This window comes from Pelophylax lessonae (assembly GCF_965119305.1).
Source record: "Pelophylax lessonae genome assembly, chromosome: 7".
Taxonomy (NCBI): Eukaryota; Metazoa; Chordata; class Amphibia; order Anura; family Ranidae; genus Pelophylax; species Pelophylax lessonae.
Window position 1 is genome coordinate 83,476,431 of NC_138774.1, and position 22,290 is coordinate 83,498,720.

At 42.4% G+C, this 22,290-nt stretch overlaps 1 protein-coding gene across 1 annotated transcript in view; it reads left to right on the forward strand.

The window, feature by feature from the left end:
- Positions 1–21,891, forward strand: part of LOC309560100 (leucine-rich repeat and fibronectin type III domain-containing protein 1-like) — a gene marked incomplete at its 3' end in the record, with an annotated part of 327,508 nt that extends 305,617 nt beyond the window's left edge. Inside the window, exon 4 of the mRNA XM_082263629.1 lies at positions 19,955–21,891. Coding sequence (XP_082119755.1) covers positions 19,955–20,804 — 850 coding nt within the window. The remainder of the gene's footprint in view (positions 1–19,954) is intronic.
- Between the last annotated feature and the right edge of the window lie 399 nt (positions 21,892–22,290).

The following is a 22,290-nucleotide window of genomic DNA, read 5'->3' on the forward strand; positions in this document are numbered from 1 at the left end:
TTTGTCCCTCAATAAAGGGCTTGTGCAAACTGTGACTCAAGTATACATTAAAAAAAACACACATGTAGTGGGACTCTATATGTCTCAGTGATGCTCTTTGCACAATCTCATGACTATGTAATACAGTCAGGGGAATTTATAAAAACGGAAGCAGCCAGAATCTGGAGCAGTTGTACATGGCAAACAATCAGCGTCTATCTTTCATTTTCAAAGCTTAAAGAGGAAGTAAAGCTTCCTCTGTACCTTGCACCTATAGGTAAACCTTTTAATAAGTCTTACCTATAGGTACTGTAAATATCTCCTAAACATGCACCGTTTAGGAGATGTTTACTTTGCATGCAGCCAGTGACGTCACTGGCGCATGCGCTCTGAAGGAACGGCCGTCCGTGCTGTTCCTTCAGATTCTTGTGCCATGAATCGTCAGATGGCCGGAGGACACAAACCGTTGAAGGAAGACAGGTAAACATGTCGGCCGTGTCAGCGGTGAGCGGGCGGCGCTGCGGGCATTTCATTATAAGGTAAATATTTCATAATGAGCTAGTATGGGATGCATTCTAGCTCATTATGCCTTCGTCTTTCAGGTTTTTTTTTTATTTTATTTTTTCCCAGAGGCTTACAACCTCTTTAAGTCCCCATTCACACTAGCGCGACTTGTCAGGCGACTTGGTCACCTGACAAGTCGCGGTGGGTCGTCTGCCATTGATTAGCACAGGACCCGTTCTAATAGGAGCGACACAAGTCGCTCCGACTTAGAAAAAGGGTCCTGTACTACTTTGGGGCGACCTGGAGGCGACTTGCATTGACTTCAATGATATGAAGTCCGTACATGTCGCGCCGAGGTCGCGGTGCACTTCACAGGTCGCCCCGGTAAGTCGTGTCGCCCCTGTGTGAATGGGCTCTAAAGAGGTTGTAAACTCTTGGGGAAAAAAAAACAAACCCCACCCCCCCCTGTAAAACAAAGGCATAGTGAGCTTGTATGCATCGCATACAAGCTCATTATAAAATACTTACCTTAGACCGAAGCCCTCCAGTGGTGCCCGCACACCGCTGAGATGGCTGACATCTTCCCCGGTGTTTCTTCTGGGTTTGCGGGCTCCGGCGCTGTGAGTGGCAAGAGCCGCAATGACGTCACTCCTCACGCATGCACATGGGAGCTGCTGGTCACGGCACAGGGCTCTGAAGAAACGGCATAGGCAGCCGTTCCTTCAGAGCGCATGCACCAGTGATTTCACTGGCCGCATGTACAGTAAATATCTCCTAAACAGTGAATGTTAAGGAGATATTTACACTACCTATAGGTAAGCCTTATTATAGGCTTATCTATAGGTAAAAGGCACTAGTAGAGTTTACTTCCTCTTTAACTGGGCAAGCTGAAGATGGAAGCTGATTGGTTGCCTTGCACAGCTGCTTCAGATTCTGCATGCTCCAGGTTTGATAAATTCCCCCTCATGTTTCCTCAGATAGGATACCCTTTAGAATGTAATTCCAAGTTAAGGTACACTCTATGATTTATTTATTTTTTCATTCAACCCAAAAACTGTCATCTTTAGTCAGAGCCGATATACCAACAATGCAGAACACTCCTATTAACGCTCTCCGCCACTGGCTGAGATCAGGAGTCGGTTGGCTACTGGTTTTCCAGGATGCTCATCTGACAGAACCCGCCTAAATGGCCAGCTTCTGTCAGACAGGGTGGAATACACATAGGCCAAATGTCTCCCAACATTCGGCACGTGTGTACTGGGCTTTTGGTCACATCTAACTGGACTGACTGGCTCTGTAACATTGGAGATGTTTTGAAGCTTGTCCAAGCCAGTTCTTCAGTTCTAATGAGTGTCAGGCAAATATCCCAGCATTTATATCCAAATATATCACATAAAACGCCTTAATCTAATTATTATGTACAGACAGATGTTATTGACTGATACCAGGATGGAAGGTGTGAAAATTGTGGAACCACCTTGTACTAGTTACATATTCTAATCTTTTGTGTCAAGAAGGCTTCATAGATGTTAACCATTCCAACTACATGGCTGAAATTGTAAGTTGTTGTCAAAAAATGCTGGGGTAGATATAATAAAATGCCACTGTATGTGAAAGACAGTTGGTGTCGAATGCCCCCACCCCTGTTCAATGATGGTTCTCCAGCCCCTTCACTACTCTCAATAGAATGTCACTTTTTCTTTTGTTAAGAAAAAAAAAAAAAAAAAAAAAAAACAATCTCCTCTAGGCGGTCATTGTACATTTCAGGGATTTTAACAAACTTTTTTGCAGAGTCCTACCTTTTTTACTCTGAGTAAAAAGCTTTTTGAATACTGATTCTGAATCTGAGAGATTGGTTTGTTATACTCAGCTGGTGCATCCCCTTGTGTTCTGATGAGAAAAGCTACAGTATATGCAACCCTTTGGAAGTATTTAGCAGACTTTGGGAAAATCAGTGAGCTAATCACACAAGCAGGAAATGACAATTGCCATATTGCATTAAATTTTACAGATAATTACAGTGGCTGCAGATTAAATAGGAAAGGTAATTTTTAATCACATACTTAATCACAATCAAACTTAATCACATATACTTAATCTGGGTTTCCCAGTTAATTTTTCCTGTGGAACCCTTTGACATGGTATAGCAAAAATTTGGAACCCCAACAAAAAAATGTGTGCCGTAGCACGGCGCAAACCTTTCAATGAGCTGAGTGTAATGTTCTCTTTTGCTGGCAGATTATTTTTATATCTGGTTTTATATCTGGTAAGCACTGCCCCCTTCATACCCCCCCCCCTTCCGCAGCGTGATCAGTGGCAATACATTAAACTCCTCATGCTGCATAATACAAATAGCATTGGCAATTAACCACTTGCCGACCCGTTACAGTACTTATACTGCGACACGGTGGCAGCTACTGGTGTACGTCACTGCCTGTTTCTGGTGTATGCCCCTGTTCTGTCAGAATAGCGCTACCTATCAGATTCTGCAACCGGAAGTGACTTTCGGCCGAGAACAACTTACTGTGCATGCGCCATGCGTTATAACATGGCCGCTATGTGTTCCAATAGATTTCCTAATGTGACAGAACACGAAGCAGCGACGGACATCTTCCTACACCCACGCAAGTCTTGAATTGTAAATTGTATGGTTGCAGAATCTGATAGGTAGCGCTATTCTGATAAAACAGGGGCATACACCAGAAACAGGCAGTGACGTACACCTGTAGCTGCCACCCTGTCGCAGTATATGTACTGTGACAGGTCAACAGGTGGTTAATTGCCAATGGTATTTGTATTATGCAGCATGAGGGGGGGTTAATGTATTGCCATTGATCACTAATGCATTAGTGACTGACTAGTGGCAGTTAATTAACTCCTTTGAGCTGCATTAGTGCAACCAGTGTCAGTGTTAATTAAAACCTTTTTGCTGCATTAGTGGCACCAGTATCAGTGTTAATTAACACTGGGTTCACTAACACTGACACTGGTTGCACTAATGCAGCAAAAAGGGTTTAATTAACACGGACACTGGTTGCACTAATGCAGCTCAAAGGAGTTAATTAACTGCCACTGGTCGGTCACTAATGCATCAGTGACCAGTCGCAATACATTAAGCCCCTCACGCTGCATAATGCAACCATTACCATTGGTAATTAACCTCCCCTTAGCCTCCCCCCCAAAACAAAGAGTTAACGATGGCAATCTGCTTACCTGTGGGATTAACAGGGCTTGGTTCTTCCTTGGCACTGTGGCTCCTCCAGGTCACAGCTTTGGCAGGCGAACTCTCTGCTCCTCTCCTCTTGGTCCTTTCAAATCCCTCGGCCGGCCTCAGTGACATCACTATGTGACTACGAAGCCCCTGTCAGGCGGTTATCTAAGTGAAGGTTCCACCCCCCCCTGTACTCCCTTTGCTGTTTCCGACCTTCTGGAAACAGCAGGTAGCGGTGGCCATCTTTGATGTGGCAAAACGCCACAGAGCCCCAATTTTGTTTTTGTGGAACCCTAGGGATCCGCGGAACACCAATTGGGAAACGCTGTGCTAAATTATTATTTTTATTTTATTTGCTATATTTGTTTTTCCGTGAAAGTCGATTTACCCTTTAAGGTGTAGGAATACTTCTGAGATTTGACCCATAGAATTTGCTCTCCTTTGCTGGGCCATTTTTTTTGCATTTCTCACTACATTGCAGTACATATAACAAGTTACTTTTCTTGTGTTTGGGTGTTGGGTCTTTTGGATGTATACATTTCTGTTTCAGTGTATTGTTATTCATGAAGGACACCGTGTATTTTTCTTCTCTCCTCTGTTCCATTGTCCTAGGTTTTTGCTTGACCTTGTGGATGTTTTAACAAAAGCCCAGTCTGGGTAGCCACAAACTTTCAAAGCACTCCTGAGTGCGCTGTGTTTTTTGTCTATAGACACTTAGCCCAATGTTGTTGAGTTCTAATAAACTCCAGTTTGTTTCCAGTGGGTGGTGAAAGTCACAAAGTAGATACTGGTTTGTGTGGGTGGGTTTACAATAGACTTCAATGTCTAAGTCACCCCCTCCTGGAAATGTAACACACAGTTCAAAAAGGTTCATTGTTATTCTCTGCCTTTTTCTGTGTAAACTTGATGTTTATGCCCACTGAATTTATATATTCACTAAAGGCTTGTATTTGCACATAACTGAACCAATCACTCTGTTATTCCCCTAAAAAAAAAAAAAAAAAAAAAAAATTAAGGCTCTCTTCTCCACCTCCTAGCAACAGTTAGAGATGCAGGTGATCCCATAGCACAAATAAAGAAACATATTCAGCGCTGGACTCTTGTACACACCACTAATAAATGGACCAGCAGCTAAGCACTCAAGGGCAATATCTCCAAAACACCTTCTGAATACATAATAGAAAAATAGTGCAGCGCAATCCTAGTGGTAAATTAATAATTCATATAATCATGCAGAGTCCCAATGTTAATAGGTGTCCATATAAACAGATAAAAGTCTCCAGTGTAAAGTGGTCCTAGGGCAATTCCATAAGGTGCTTGTCTCCACGAGTGCTCATGCAATCCCACCACCTGTTCACACTGCCGCTCACCTTAACAAAGAGACCCTACAGGGTCAACCAGCATGTCATCTCAAAATCAAAGCATCCTCACACTTTCTTCCTTAAGCGTAGTAAATGATTACACCTCTTTTATGACAGGGGCAGATCATATTGTCATAAAAGACGGGTCCGCAGTATGGTACGTGACCCTCGCTGAAGAAGTCCCGCCTACTGTTACAGACGTAACACGTACGGGGGACGTCACGTGACCCGCAGCCGCCTCTCACTCTTCCGGGTTGGTGGACCTGATGCACGCCTGCTTGCAAACTCTGCAGATATGCGCTGTTATTTTCTTCAAAAATGTGAGTTGTTTACTTATATGGATTAAAGAGTGCTTGATTGAATACAGAGAGCATTAGATCGTTCTTTCTTTTCTCCTACACATATTGGTAACATTGTTTGAGGAGCTGACAGTGCATCGGAGGTGTAATCATTTACTACGCTTAAGGAAGAAAGTGTGAGGATGCTTTGATTTTGAGATGACATGCTGGTTGTTGTTAAGGTGAGCGGCAGTGTGAACAGGTGGTGGGATTGCATGAGCACTCGTGGAGACAAGCACCTTATGGAATTTCCCTAGGACCACTTTACACTGGAGACTTTTATCTGTTTATATGGACACCTATTAACATTGGGACTCTGCATGATTATATGAATTATTAATTTACCACTAGGATTGCGCTGCACTATTTTTCTATTATGATCCCATAGCACAGCCATGTTTCTGTCTGTAGAAGTTGTCCTCCTACTTGAAATAGGTGGGGTTAAGTCAAATATCCAGCAAGAGCTCTACTGTAAATAAAAGGATTAACATTTATGAACTCTTACCAACAACAAGGGTGAGATTATGGCACTACTACAGGGTGGATTTACATTTTTCACATCTCCTATCCTATGCTTAGACAATACCATCTGCTTTCCTATTTTAAACAAATCAAGGCATTGGTGCAACCTGTTTTTGTATACTGTAAATGCTGAGGTATTTTCCTTATTTTCAGGCTGAATTGACCTGGACATGCTGCAAAACATCTTCAGCATTACAGAACACCTCAAAACATCCAGTTGCATGTGACTCACTACTACTAAAATATAAATAAAATTAAAAAAATTTCCGCGCTAATGTGACGAGTGAAAGAATGATAAATGTCAGCAGCCAACACAAAATCAACCAACAGTGACTCAAAATATTAATAAAACGTAAAAGTGTAGCGCTAGAAGTATTAATAATCACAACAATGATGAATAGTGTCCAAATGAATAAAGAACTAATAATCACAATAATGTGTATATAGGGAAAAAAGGAGAAAAAAGTTTACAAATGAATAAGTCCCAAAAAAAACTGATGTGAAATCAAATCATAAATCCGCATGCACAATATTCCAAGGGGGGATTCTTCCCGTGACACCAAGGGTATGTGGAGGAAAGGAACACCTCTGTGATGGGGTATGATAAGCAGCTTACCAGATTTCCATGGCTGCTCAACTTAATGAGTCAGCCACTCCCAGCTATTAATCAAGACCACTGAAGATCTGATGTTACGTGGATACTTATTCGATTCAAATGGACCACCTCTCAAGATGCATGAAGGGATCAGTACAGGATAAACACTCCTCAGTATTTTTCATCGGTCATAACTGTAAACGAATCTGCCCAAAACCACTGCAGATGATTATTCAACATGGCCACATGCAGACTGAATTTATTATTATGCTCCTGTAGGGGGCCCGGCTGGCAGCGTTTTACGTTTTATCACTACTACTAGACATACCGTGACCTGGATAAATGAGAACCTTTATAGACATATTCTTTAAATAAAATATCTATGGTAATTAACGATTTGGTATTGGAAATAGTGATATTTGAGAATGGGAAAGAGAAACCTGAAAACCTGGGTTACAGTATTTGGGATATTTGAAGTCCGAAGTTGAGAAGCACAGACCTACTCCCCTTATAAATATGTTGCAGAACACTGAGATGAGAGAGATGAGAGTTTATATTCACGTATTCTGTTGCCTATTTTTCTGATATTCTACCAGTCTCTTTACATCTTACATAATTTTTGGTGTGTCAGAGGCTTTCTCTCCCCCCCCCCCCCACTTCTTACCCTAGTTTCTTCCGCCAATCCCTGCATCACTACAGGATACATTAGTGAAGGTAAAGATCAGCTGAAGCAACCATAGTGTGTAGCACAGGGATCCTCAAACTACGGCCCTCCAGCTGTTGCAGAACTACAGGTCCCATGAGGCATTGTAAAACTCTGACATTCACAGACATGACTAGGCATGATGGGAATTGTAGTTCCCGAACAACTGGAGGGCCATAGTTTGAAGACCTCTGTAGCAGGGTACACAGGCATCCTAGACTCCTGAAAGTATCACATATGAAGATTCCTGAGGTGGCTGTATTTTCTAAAGAGGTTTTAACTCTGTAAAAACCTGGTTGATGCTGCCTGGGCCCGCTATGTGAACTGACCAGGGTAATCATGGCTGCTGATCCATGATACTGTAGTCAGTTTACGTGCATTTGTCATCCCGCAGTCTCTCCTCTCTCCCCCTCCCTCCCTTCCTTCTTGTCATCTCCTGTGTGTGAGTGATCTCCTCCCTGTCCCTCCACTCCTGCCGCTTTTAGTAGCTGGCAGCAAAGTCAGAGTAGGATTACTGCCAGCCCCTCTGGTATATCAAGGTATACTGCACAGTGTAAATGTGTGTTTAAAATTATCTCACTTAATTCTATCTTTCAGATTGCCTCTTTGTGATTACGTGACCTACCGCCACTCTCCTCTCCTGATCTAATGGCTACAGCGGGAGGGGCTGAGCAGACATCACAGCAGTCACATGACATCCTAGCTGAAGTCAGAGGAGGTCACGTGACCGCACAGAGGCAATTTGAAATAAGGTATTTATCGGCATTATGTAAACAAACATTTATGCTGTGTAGTATACCTTGGTATAACAGAGGGGTTGGCAGCAATCCCACTTTGACGTTACAACCACTTTAGCAAAACAAAGATCAAACAAATAGGTATTTGGACAGGTGAGAGGTGAGCATAAAGCCCCTTCTCTTGCAGGTAGTGCTTTGCTTTTTTTTTTTTAAAGCGGCAACAAAATTGTGTTGAACTGGAGTTATGTGGACACATCTTCCATGATTTGTGTGATCGATCCTAATTTTGCAAATTTATCAATTGACTGTCAAGCATACAATAGTTGCTTCATTGTTCTCCTTAAAGAATAGCTCCTAGATTTGATGCCAAGTAAAAAGTCACGAGCAGCTGCCAAATTACACATCTGGTATTTGATACAGCCCTCTGTTGGAGAAAGGAACACTGTACACATAGCCTCCCTCTAGAGCAGGGGGTCTTCAAACTTTATTTTTTTTTTAAATCAGATCAACTTTATTGAATTTTTCATATAGAACAAGAAAAAATCAAACAATTCAAAATACCTGGCCTATACATGCTTCAGACTTTCTAAACAAAGGCAGGTTTATTGTCCTACAGACTTTAGGGGGGGGATGGATTGTGGCCATTAGGAGTACAAAATGTCCTAGCATCAGTGGAAGTAAACAATCCCCCATCATTGGTGTCAGTTGGAGGAATTGTGCCCCATCAGTGGTATCATTAGGCCCCATTGATGGTGTCATGGGGGGAACTGGGCCCCATTGTTTGGGTCAATGGGGGGGGGAATTGTGCCCCTACATTGGGGTCATTGGGCCCCACTGTTGGTGTTATTGGTAGGAATTGTGCCCCATCATTGGTTCATTGGGTCCCGTTGTTGGTGTCATTGGGAAGAACTATGCCCCATTGTTGGTGTCATTGGAAGAAATGGTGTCATTGGTGTCAGTGAATAAAATAGCACTCCAAGGGCAGAACAAAATCAAGCAAATGGCCGCATATGGCCCCCAAGCCACTGTTTGGAGACCACTGTTCTAGAGTCATACAAGATTCTCACCAAAAATGAAAAGCCTTATGCAATTGATCAAAGGAAACTGCTGGAATTCAAGATTCCATGCACACAATGCATGTAATTTGGCATCCAGCTTTATGCATAGAGAGGCAGTGACATCAGTGACACGAGGGTGAGGATTCTGGGATATCTTGTCTACAGGTCAGCGACACCTAAAATGGTATTTCGGTTTTGGGTGGGATTGTATAGGTTATATTACCTGTTGGCTTCCTAAAAATTACACCCAGCCCCTAGTCCATAATCATTTTGTTGGGGACATTGACACCATTATCTGCATTATGAATGCGCAAGATAGATGAATGAAATTAGCATTTCACTAATGGAATCCCTGAATAATATAAAAAAAAAACAATTGTGTGATTTATTTTAGCAGCTGCCATGCAAAAATGAAATATTTGCTGTGGTGGGAGTTGACTTTCAAAGCAACCCTGTCACTTTGATCATTTTGAGGCTAAAGCACTCTGTAAAAGAAGCTGAAGACGGTAAATACTTACCTTTTCCAGCTAATAAAATCTTTGTTGTCTTCCAGAGCCAAAGGTACTGCTGCTATTCATCGCATTTAAATGTTTTAGATACCTGGGTGCTGTGGTTCCTCCCATGGTTGGTCACTAAGTCACTTCAGGAGAAAGTACTGAAGTATCGTCTGATGGGAGGAACCATAAAATTCAGCGGGGGACCAAATATTCAACACACCATGAAGTGTCAGAGAGCTGCAGCACCCATGGCTTTTCAAGACAGCAAAGATTCCAGTTGCCTATCCAAAAAGCAAGTATTCAACAACTTTCACATGATGCTTTGGGCTTAAAGTTTTTCATCATAACAACAGGTTTATTCCAAACTCTAAAACAAATTGCACAACTGATAAATATCTTGTTTTACTACACTAGAGTTTTCCTTTGGATATGTATTTGAAAACCATCACTGTACAGTTCTTTAAATTCTGCTTTCTTTATCTTCTTGTGACTGGTGGTCTCAGCTGCTCAATGATAGTAGCGGTGACAGACAGCTGAAAATCAAGGAAGTAGGTGACAATTGCACTACGGAATTGGTCTTCAAAGGGCAGCTTTCACCAATCTCAAGAGGCAATTTAGCTGGAAACAAGCGAAATGGTGTGGAACAGAGAAACCTTTTAGCTATGTCCCAATCAACCACCCCCATTTCACTAAAAGATCTCTTCCCTAGTATTATTTCTAAAACCTGTGGTCCATGGAGGCTTTTCCGTTATGGGAATCACTGAACTGACACGATCTGCACCTTATCCATCGCCTCCGTAATGAGATTCCTCGCTGTGTAAAGAAAGAGAATGTCAGACATGGCAAACACTTTAGAATGGGCCGATTCAGGCTTTCTGAGCAGAACGGAACTGAGAGGTAATATTTGCTGTAGATAAACATTACAGACAGGGAGAAAATCTGCTTAACACTTAGGGAAGAGTGTATAGTGTTTAAAGATGGATATTGTACACAAAGAAACAAGGGCTCTTGAAACTATGATATAAAGGGAAGTCACAGGTAATGCCATGTTGATTTCAAACAATGCAAAAGTACTAAAATTGTCTCTATATGCTGTAAAAGAATGAAGCTGTGGGAAGACATAGAATGAAGTACGTGCTAAGGGCCTATTTGTTAGCATTTTGTGCAGCCTTTAAGCCAGCCTATTTCACCCCAGAAGTATAAGATGCTCTAAAGTTGCTTGTGAGCAGCATACTGATTTATTGATGAGGTGTGAGAGATAGCAACATAATCATTAAAGTGTTTCTGTTGCTAACACATCAGAAACAAACACAAAAGCCTCAATGTTTGGGCAGTTCTCCAACCACCAAGCAGAATGAACATATAGATTGGATGGGGGAAGGGGGGTACGGTACAGTGATGGTTGATTGAAAACGTGCTGCCGTTGCATTTCTTTCGATTGTTAGGAGGTTCCAAAAGGGACCATGTAGGTCTGCAGGAAAAGAATGTCTCAAAGGATCAATAAATTTAAGCCAAAGGTCACTAATAAACATCTTTAATGATAGACTCTTGCTAATCCAGAACTGATTACTTTACTCTCACTACCTATCCAGTTCTCTGTCTTTGTCAGATGCTTTCTTATCTACACTTCTAACTTAAACTATGTGTGTGCCCTTCACACACTATCTAACCTTTTCAACATATACCAATTTCCACAGCTAGCCCATCTCTCTTTTGCAACCTTTATCACCAAATAACTGTAATTACAGTGTCTTGTATTTCACAATAACCATCCCAGTCTACCTATGTGTCCTTCTTTATATCATTCTACCTGCCCATCTCACTGCATTCTGATTAGATTTGTTCTCTCTGCTTATCTTACAATACTGTGACTGCTTGTATATTTCATTTTGGCCTTCTATCCCTCCATCGCAATTTTCTGCCCTTCTCACTTATGCCCTTCGAATGCCTGCTCTCCCAACTTCCCCTGCTCTTCTATAGTATGCTTTCCTCACTTCTACTACCTTCTAATGGCTGATTTTCTACAATATTATCTTCTCACTTCTCCTGCCCTTCTATTATCTGCCCTTCTAGTGTCTGCTCATCTCACTTCTACCTATTGTTGGCTCTTCTACAATATGCCCTTCCCACTTCTCCTGCCCTTCTCACTTATGCCCATCTACTGCCTGCTCTCCCAACTTCCCCTGCTTTTCTATAGTACAGTATGCTTTCCTCACTTCTACTACCTTCTAATGGCTGATTTTCTACAATATGCTCTTCTCACTTCTCCTGCCCTTCTATTATCTACCCTTCTAGCAGGGGCAGACTGGCAACTTTCAGCCCAGGGGGAAAGTACAAACCAAAGGCCCATGGTGCAACATCTCGCCCCCCCTCCCACTCTCCCTCTTTACATCCTCCTCCCTCCTCCTGCCCCCCCCCCCCATTCCAGGCTGAAGCCCTGCTCCAGGTACTCTCTACTCAATCCTTAATCCGAGTTCCCAACCTGGCCAGCAGAGGGTGGTTGGGGGAGGCTGGGACAGTTGAGTTGGGGCTGGCCAGGGGAGAAGAGTCTCCACTGGGGCATGGAACCGGCCTCTGCTCAGATAGTTTAAACCATCTAAAGGCCTGCGCTGTCCTTGTCTTCAACCCGCACTCAGTACGTCAGTGACGAGGACTATTTACTTCTCTTTACCAGGAATCCTTTGGACCTGTCTGTGGTAGAAGCGGTGCAGCCTTTTTACAGGACATCAGAGCGGCCCAGGGGGCAATTGCCCCCCTGCCCCCTGGCCCAGTCCTCCCCTGCCTTCTAGTGTCTGCTCATCTCACTTCTACCTATTGTTGGCTCTTCTACAATATGCCCTTCTCACTTCTCCTGTCCTTCTCACTTATGCCCTTCTACTGCCTGCTTTCCCAACTTCCCCTGCTCTTCTATAGTATGCTCTCCTCACTTCTCCTACCTTCTAATGGCTGATTTTCTACAATATGCTCTTCTCACTTCTCCTGCCCTTCTATTATCTGCGCTTCTACTGTCTACTTTTTTCATTTCCCCTACACTTCTTCTGTCTGCTCTTCTACTAAATGCTCTTCTCACTTCTCCTGACCATTAACTGCCCTTCTCTTTTTTGCTCTTCTAACTTCCCCTGCTGCTCTACTGACTGCTCTTCCCACTTTTCTACAATTTCCTGCTCATCTATTACCTGCCCTTCTACTGTCTGCTCCTCTCACTTCTACCTATTGTTGGCTCTTCTACAATATGCCCTTCTCACTTCTCCTGCCCTTCTGTTATCTGCCTTTCTAAGGTCTTCCCGGTTTTCCTAACCTTGGTCTGCCTGCTCTTCTACAAAATGCTTTTCTCCTGCCCTTCTATTGTCCGTTCTTCTCACTTCTCCTATCATTCTACTGTCTGCTCTTCTCACTTTTCCCACTCCTCTTCTACGTAATTTTCACCTTGTTCAGTCAGCCTCATTTCTCCTTAACCTCTTCAACTTTCTCTTATTATTTTTGCCTTTTTCACTATACCTAAACTTCACTCCTTGCTCTTATCACTTGCTGCTAATTCATCCACTTACCCTTTCTATCCCACTCATCCCAGTTCTTCTATCTGCCCCTCATCCCATCCCAGATGCTCTACCTGTCCATTTATTGAATCTTTTTACTATGCTCATTCTACCTGTTATTCTCATTCCAGACATCCTTCTCCCTTCACTTACCCATTTTACTCTTCCTCCCATCTCTACCTGTCCTTCTCACTCACCCTCTTTAGACACCTAATTCATTGACCTTCCTTTCTTCCCATGTCTTCTCTTTGCAATCGATCCTGTACTTGGCCTTTTTCATTTGGTTTGCCCCCTTTGAGCCACACATATTCCATAACCATACCTCTCATTCTACCTGTCCCTATCTTGGTTCCTCTGCATGCTCCCCTTACATTTCCCGCTGTATCATCTTTCTTTATTTCCTTTTCTTATCTGTCATTTAGCCAGTGGTTACCCCATCCCAGCTTAACTCATTTATATTTTGATTTTTGTCACACCCCCACATTTCTTACCAACACATTATTATATAACATATACGGAAAAAGAGATAACAAATTGTCTCCGGAAAAGAATAAATAAGTACAGAGACCTTTTCATGAGACACCCCATATTCTTTGTAGACCGTAAGTAGCCCCAGTCACACATCTCCTGCAGAGTACACCTTCCTATCTTTGCACTCACCTATCACATTCTTGTCTTTCTTCATCTTATGTCTCTCCATTCCACACTCTTTGTAATTTCCCAGCTGGTCACAAATATTTATCGCTTGAACTTAATGAGCCTTGAAAGATACTTAAAAAGCGATTCAATTCCACTTATTATGTTGGTGATATAAACAACACATATCTTGTAGTAAACACAAATCACTGAGATTTAAAATACATTTTATGGGGACTTAATGGATTCATAGTGCTGGGGTTTTTAGTTCAGTTCCCACCAGGGGCACTGTCTATGTGGAGTTTATATGGGTCTTCACCAGATGCTCCAGTTTCTGTCCATGATACCTAAACATACTGGTGGGTTAATAGGCTTCCTTTCAAATAGCCTTCAAAAAACATGTATGCCTGTGGGCATGTTAGACTGTAAACTTCTCTGGGACAGGAATGAACATGTGGAATATAAATGAATGCTCCATAAATAATTACATGAATAAACAAATTATTCCTTTTAAAACTCCAAAATGTACTTGTCCCGGAGAAAGAGACATGGAATATTTACGAAAATGGGATTACGGGTAAGTGGGGCCTCAAACTCCGAAATTGTGGAGGTACTCACTGGGAAAAAGGAAATGGGAAAGGGGGGTTGGCTGGATTTTTGGGTACCGATATCTTTGTAATTAATATAACTTGGATATCATTGTTAAAAAATAACTTTTATTAAATATAAAAAACAAATGACATATATTTAATTTACAACAATATACCATAAATGACATACAACTGACACGATTGGAGTCAGCTAAAAATAGCTTGTGATGTGAAGAAGAGTAGTCGGAATGTCTTCACAGTTTTCTCTACATGTTTCGCGGATTAGCCGCTTCTTCAGGAGAGTACAATATATAAGTTTCTACTAGAGTCTGAAGAGTAAGACAAAAAATAAATCAAAAGCAAGAACATAAATGACCAAAACATGGAAGGCCTTTGTACTGTGTATGGGTTATATTTAATAAAAGTTATTTTTTAACAATGATATCCAAGTTATATTAACCACTTCCATACCGAGTCATGTAAAATGACATCGGCAAAGTGGTTGTAAGGATCCGGGCCGCCGTCATATGACGTCGCCCGGATCTCCCCTCTACTGCGTGCCCCCGGGGGCGCGCAGCGCGGCGATCGGGGGTGAGGCTCGTCCCTCGGACATAGCCCATCCCTGATCAAGGTAAACAGCCAATAGAAATTGTCTGTTTACCATGTGATCGGCTGTGTCAATCACAGCCGATCACATGAGCGGCTCCAGCACGAGCCGCTCGTTCTCTCTGCAATGCGCGCCCCCGGGGGCGCGCAGAGCAGCGATCGGGGACGCGGACAGAGTCGATCCCCGATCTAGGTAAAGAGCCAATGAAATTGGCTCTTTACCACGTGACCGGCTGTGTCCAATCACAGCTGGTCACAAATGTCAACAGAGAACACGGTAACTAGCTGTCACTGTGTTCTCCTCCTCACACACTGATCCTGTGTGAGGAAGAGAGTGTGGTAACAGCTAGTTACCAAATTCAGTGCACCCCAACCACACTGATTGCCCCCCCCAATAAAGAGCACCTGTCACTAGCCCATCAAAGTACCTGAGTACCTGTCACCAGCCCATCGGGTACTCAGATGACAGGTACTCGGGTACTCTGATGGGCTGATGACAGGTACTCTGATGGGCTGGTGACAGGTATTCGGGTACTCTGATGACAGGTACTCGGGTACTCTGATGACGGGTACTCGGGTACTCTGATGGGCTGGTGACAGGTATTCGGGTACTCTGATGACAGGTACTCGGGTACTCTGATGACGGGTACTCGGGTACTCTGATGGGCTGGTGACAGGTATTCAGGTACTCTGATGACAGGTACTCGGGTACTCTGATGACGGGTACTCGGGTACTCTGATGACAGGTACTCGGGTACTCTGATGACAGGTACTCGGGTACTCTGATGACGGGTACTCGGGTACTCTGATGACAGGTACTCGGGTACTCTGATGGCAGGTACTCGGGTACTCTGATGACGGGTACTCGGGTACTCTGATGACAGGTACTCGGGTACTCTGATGACGGGTACGCAGGTACTCTGATGACGGGTACTCGGGTACTCTGACGACAGGTACTCTGGTACTCTGATGACAGGTACTCGGGTACTCTGATGACAGGTACTCGGGTACTTTGAGTACCTGTCAACGGAGTACCTGTCATCAGAGTACCTGAGTACCTGTCACCTACCCATCAGAGTACCTGAGTACCTTACACCCGATCATCAGAGTACCTGACGCCTGAAGTACCCGAGTACTTGCCGCCTGCTCATCAGTACCCATCACTACTCATCAGTACTCATCAGTACCTATCACTATCAGTACTGATCATCAGTACCCATCAGTACAGTATCACCTATCAGTATCAGTACTACTCATCAGTACCTATCACCTGCCTGTCACCTGCCCATCAGAGTACCCGAGTACCTGTCACCTGCCTATCGGAGTACCCGAGTACCTGCCACCTGCTCATCAGTACCAGAGTACCTGTCACCTGCCTGTCACCTGCCTAACAAAGTACCCGAGTACCTGTCACCCTTCATACAGCCACCATGTCCAAGTCCAAAAAGGTTTATATACGTCCTCCGTTTAAACCTAAATACCGGTGTTATGGCAGCAGATAGCTGCCATAACCCTGGTATTTTTTTAAACGGTGGACGGTTGGCTTTCCGATAAGGGTGGTCCCAGTGGCGGATTCACCGTGGGATCACCCTTCCGGGATGGCGGAAGAGGCGCCCCCCCCCCTCCCGCCGCGTTCCGGTCCTTTTCCCCGCTTACCGGACCCGCCGGCAGCGGGGAAAACGATCCGGTCCCAGATCCTCACAGACAGGATGGCACTTGACTCTATGGTCTTGGAGGACCGGAGCTACGGAAAATGTTGTTGCCTAGCAACCGGTTTAAAGGTCCTTTTTTTTTTTTTTTCATTTTATATAATAATTTTTTTTTTTTTTCTATCTTTTAGTGTACTTGTGAGATCTGAGGACTTTTTGACCCCAGATCTCTCAAAAAAGAGGTCCTGTCGTGCCTATTTCTATTACCAGTAATGTTTACATTCCTTTTAATAGAAATAAAAATGATCAATTTTTTTTTTTTTAAACGGTGTAAAAATAAAAAATAATAAATAAAATAAATAGTAAAAAAAAAAAAAAATTAAAGCGCCCTGTCCCCGTGAGCTCGCACGCAGAAGCGAACGCATACAGAAACCCCGCCCACATATGTAAACGGTGTTCAAACCACACATGTGAGGTATCGCCGCGATCGTTAGAGCAAGGGGAATAATTTGAGCCCTAGACCTCCTCTGTAACTCAAAGATGGCAACCTGTAGAAATTTTTAAATTGTCGCCTATGGGGATTTTTAAGTACCAAAGTTTGTCGCCATTCCGTGAGCGTGCGCAATTTTGAAACATGACATGTTGGGTATCTATTTACTCGGCGTAACATTATCTTTCAAATTATGGAAAAAATTGGGCTAACTTTACTAGTTTCTTATTTTTTAATTAAAAAAAGTGAATTTTTTCCAAAAAAATTGCGTTTGGAAGACCGCTGCGCAAATACGGTGTGATAAAAAATATTGCAATAATCTCCATTTTATTCTCTAGGGTCTCTGCTAAAAAAAATATATAATGTTTGGGGGTTCTAAGCAGTTTTCTAGCAAAACAACTGATTTTAGCTTGTAAACACCAAATGTCAAAAATAGGCCTAGGCAAGTGGCTAGGATGCATGATGATGCTCCTTGGATGTTAGGCCCCTCTATATGGCTAGGCTGTGAAAAAGTCTCACACATGTGGTATTGCCATACTCAGGAGGAGTGGCAGAATGTATTTTGGGGTGTCATTTTTGCTGTGTACATGCTATGTGTTAGGAATATCCTATAAATTGACAACTTTGTGTAAAAAAAAAAAAGTTTTCATTTTTTTCCCACATTTTCCAAAAACCTGTGGAAAAAAATGATATGTTCAAACGACCCATAATGCCTCATAGAATATACGTTGGAGTGTTTGCTTTCCAAAATGGGGTCATTTTGTGGACTTTTCCATTGTATTGGTGCTCTAGGGCCTTGAAAAGTGTGATAGGTAGTAAGAAAGTTTTATGTGTATTTATGCTCCTAAAACGCCTTATGGTGCTACTTGGACGTGGAGTCTCTTTTTGTGGCCAGGCTGTGTAAAAGTCTCACACATGTGGTATCGCCATACTCGGAAGGAGTAGCAGAATGTATTTTTGGGTGTAATTTTTGCTGTGTACATGCTATGTGTTAGAAATAGCTTATAAATTGACAACTTTGTGGGAAAAAAAAGAAAAAAAATTTTTTTCTTCATTTTCCCAAGAATTGTGGGAAAAAATTACAACTTCAAAAAACCCACCATGCCTCTTACTAAATACCTTGGACTGTCTACTTTACAAAAAGGGGTCATTTGGGCGGTATTTGTACTGTCCTGACATTTCAGGGCCTCAAGAAAGGAGATAGGCAGTCAGTACATCTGGTGTGATCAATTTTCAGTAATTGGTACCATAGCTTCTAGACTCAATAACTTTCACACAGACTAAATAATATACACTAATTTGGGTTAATTTTACCAGAGACATGTAGCAGTATACATTTTGGCCCAAATGTATGAAGAAAAATAATTTTTTTGCAAAATTTTATAATTGAAACTAAAAAAAAGTGTTTTTTTTTTCAAAATTTTTGCTCTTTTTTTTGCATATATCACGAAAAAAAAAACCTCAGTTGTGATCAAATACCACCAAAAGAAAGCTCTATTTGTGTGAAAAAAATGATAAAAATTTTGTTTGGTTACAGTGTAGCATGACTGAGCAATTGTCATTCAAAGTGTGAGAGTGCTGAAAGCTGAAAATTGGTCTGGGCAGGAAGGGTGTCTAACTGCTCTGTATGGAAGCTGTTAATTACAAAGATATCGGTACCCAAAAATCCAGCCAACCCCCCTTTCCCATTTCCCTTTTCCCAGTGAGTACCTCCACAATTGGGGAGTTTGAGGTCCCACTTACCCTTAATCCCATTTTCATATTGACATTTTTCTGGAAGTTGGTACCAATTTTTTTTTTATTTAATATTTTAGGCATCCAATATTCTATTCATAGGTGGATAACACACCATTTTTTCGTGTCTCTATGGATCATTTACATCAATGCTTGCCTGACTTTCATAATTTTGGTCCCCACCTATCCCACATATGAATATTTTGCTTCTATATAGCACCTACATTAAAGGGAGTCTCATGTGGTTTTTGATCAGTTTTTATTATTAAGTCTATGTTTGTATAAGGCCACACACACACACACCAGACATTTTTAATGCTGCTTTTAAGGGCATTTGGCATTATTTATTTTTCTGGCTCTTAAAGACCCTGCATGTTAGCCTATAAATCCATACACATATAGGCATTTAGAGGAGTTTAGAGGCAGGGGCATTTAAAGGCAGAAAAAATACCCACTGCCAACGCGTGCTGGAGCTGCAGCGTTTTGGAGGAAAGAACTCTAGGCGCGTTTAGTGATTGAGCATTAATTGATTTTGATGGCCAGAATAAATTATTATTCTGGCCAAAAAAATTTAATAATGCTCAAGCACTTGATGAGCCTAAATATGCCTACATGTGTTTACAAGAGTCAAGTGTTTTTGAGAATTCATCTTTACATTTTTGGTGTAAAAGTGGAATCACCCATTAAATGGATTGTCTATAAATAAAAATAAAAAAACTACCCCTTTTCTTTTCACCCATTTATCATATTCTCCTGCACACTAAGTCAACAAGGCCAATGCCCTTTTTCTGTTTTTGTTTAGAGTGCCAGGTCTGATACTTTGCAACTGATAATTAAAACTGGACAAAAGAAAACGAGTTGTGGGTCTTTAGCAACTAACTAGCGTCCATCTTTAATTTTATGGAGCATAAAACAAAAGGTTTGATCAGTTACTGCGGGCAAAAATACTTTTGTTGTCATTCTCCTTTCTCCAGTTTTATCCCATAGTACGCACAAGCCTTATGAACAGTTGTCTTTTAGTACCACGTTTCACTTACAGATGGCTCTGCTTGTGAATTTTGAAAACACAGCCCCTGCACTGATAAAAATGGTGGAGATATGGAGGGGACTCAGTTAAATATAGTTTCATTTGTGTTTTTTTTTTAAGCTTTCATTTCTAAAAATGTATTTTTGGACCCTCATAGTTATGCATTATCTCTTTTTTACAGAATGATCCCCCCAAGCAACAGGAGTTTTCTTGTGAATGACTTGGCTCCAGGCCGTGAGTATGACCTTTGCGTCTTAGCCGTCTATGATGATGGAATGACCTCCTTGACAGCCACACGAGTGGTGGGATGTGTCCAGTTCACCACTAAAGAAGAGAGCGGACAGTGCAGACCACTTCATACCCAGTTCCTAGGGGGTACTATGATTATCATAATTGGAGGGATCATTGTGGCATCTGTTCTGGTGTTTATTATCATCCTGATGATTCGATATAAAGTGTACAGTGGCCAGGAGGAAGGAGGCAAAGCTAGAGTCAGCAATGTTTATTCCCAAACCAACGGGCAGCAAGGCATGGCCTGCGCCAACTCCTGTGCCAAGCTGGGAGAAAATAACTATGAACCTTTGCCTCCATCTTCCAAAGAGTCCCCCCTGGAGGGCAAAGACCCTGGTAAAAGAGAGGGCCAACCACGTTCACCTCCTCTGGTCCCACTGACTGAAATGGACAAGCGGAGAACTAGGACCTCCAGTGATCTTCAGACAGTTGCTCTGTTATCTTCTCTGTCTGCAGAAGGAGACCACACAGAGACCAGTGCCCTTGGCTCCACCACCTCTCTCTGTCTGGTTACTGCTGACGGCCAGAATCGTGTGGGCCCCAAAGCACCTCCCAGGACTTATCAACATAGATTTTCCTTTGATGGGGACTACACCCTATTCCAGAGCCACAGTTACCCTCGCAGGGCACGGACAAAGAGACACATGTCCACCTCGGAGCTGCACAACCAAGATGCTGCCCTGGGACATCGGAGAGTCACGTTTAGCAGCACAGAATGGATGCTAGAGAGCACCGTGTGATTATCTTTCAGGGAATGGATTACCTGAGGGGTTAGGTGACATGGAAGGGCACTTCCTTTGAAACCTCATGGTCTCAGCGTTAATGCTTGGGGTTAATTCAACTCTGACGTGGGACTGAAGCATTGCGTAACTATGCTTAATGTTTCAGTACACTTCCTAAGAGGTAAAAAAAATAAATAAATTATTAATTATTTTTAACAAAATTGTTGCCATTTTTGATGTTGGGTTTTCTAATACACCCAAAACATTCATTCATATTGTGTGATTTACCCTGAGAGGGCACTTATTGATTCCCAGAAGTGTACAGATTTATTCTGCGTCGTTATGTAATGCTTTTGCATCGGAATGGCCGTTGGCACTGCTTTCTTGAAAGGTTTTAAAAGCTGTGTGTTTCTACAGATCCGGCACAGCAGTGCTGCTCTCACCTGCATAATGAGACAAACACCCAATCAATTCATTTTCTTGGTGTCCATGGTTACCAGGTTCTTTAAGCATATAAGAAATTCATGACAAGACCCTCCGCCTTGCCCCTATAAAAATGGATCCACCGTTTAGCCCTCCCCGTCTCTGGCTTGTGGATCTGGAGGGCTGTTGTTCTGCTTGGGTTATAGTAGAAATTTACTGAGCCCCTGAAGCAGTGCCTTAAAACAAGTGAGAGACCAGCACCCAGGCTTTCTGATACCCTCTGTGAACCTTGGTGTAATTTGAGGGGTGGACATGCTGGTTCATCTAGGAAACAGGACATATGCACAAACGACACGATACCTAAAACCTACTGTACAAAGCATTCCTGCACGGAGGAGACAGAAAGCGCAAGAGGATTTTATTGGTCGTGATCACAGGGGTCCTGGCACAACTTATACAATCTGTACATCTAGCTGGTCTGGATCCTTTCTGAGTCACTCGAGTCAGGAGCCTTTCTGGGACTTGAGCAGGAAGTGAGAGATCATCCACAATATTGTCTACACACAAGTTTTTACATTAAAAACGTGTGTCACCCTCTCTCTCCCCAGTACATATAGCATGGAGGAGAGAGAGAGAGATGCTGGTGGGTGCAGTGGGGAATTAAAGTCCTTTCTGTTACTGATCTTTGTGTCTGATCTGGTTATTTTTTTTATTTATTTTTTTTAATTGCATACTCATTCATTTACATGGTTATGATGTGCGCACTGTATGCAAGTGTCTGAAAGAAGTAAGAAGTGTGCTCATTGTTATAAATCAGATTCTTTGTCTCATGCTTCACACAGGTAGGAAATTCAAGGTTGAATTGAATGGTTTCTAAGGCAATGTAGACTGACTTCTGATTCTTCAAGCTAAAACAACATTTCTGGTGTGCTACTGTTAATAATAGCAGTTGAGGCAGGCTAAAACGTTGTTATAATAATGGAGACAATTTAGTATGCCTTAGGTGCATTTTATGAGGCCTTAAAGAGACCCTGTCACTGACTTAAAATTGCAGGTAAACACAGGATAATCAAGAATTGTA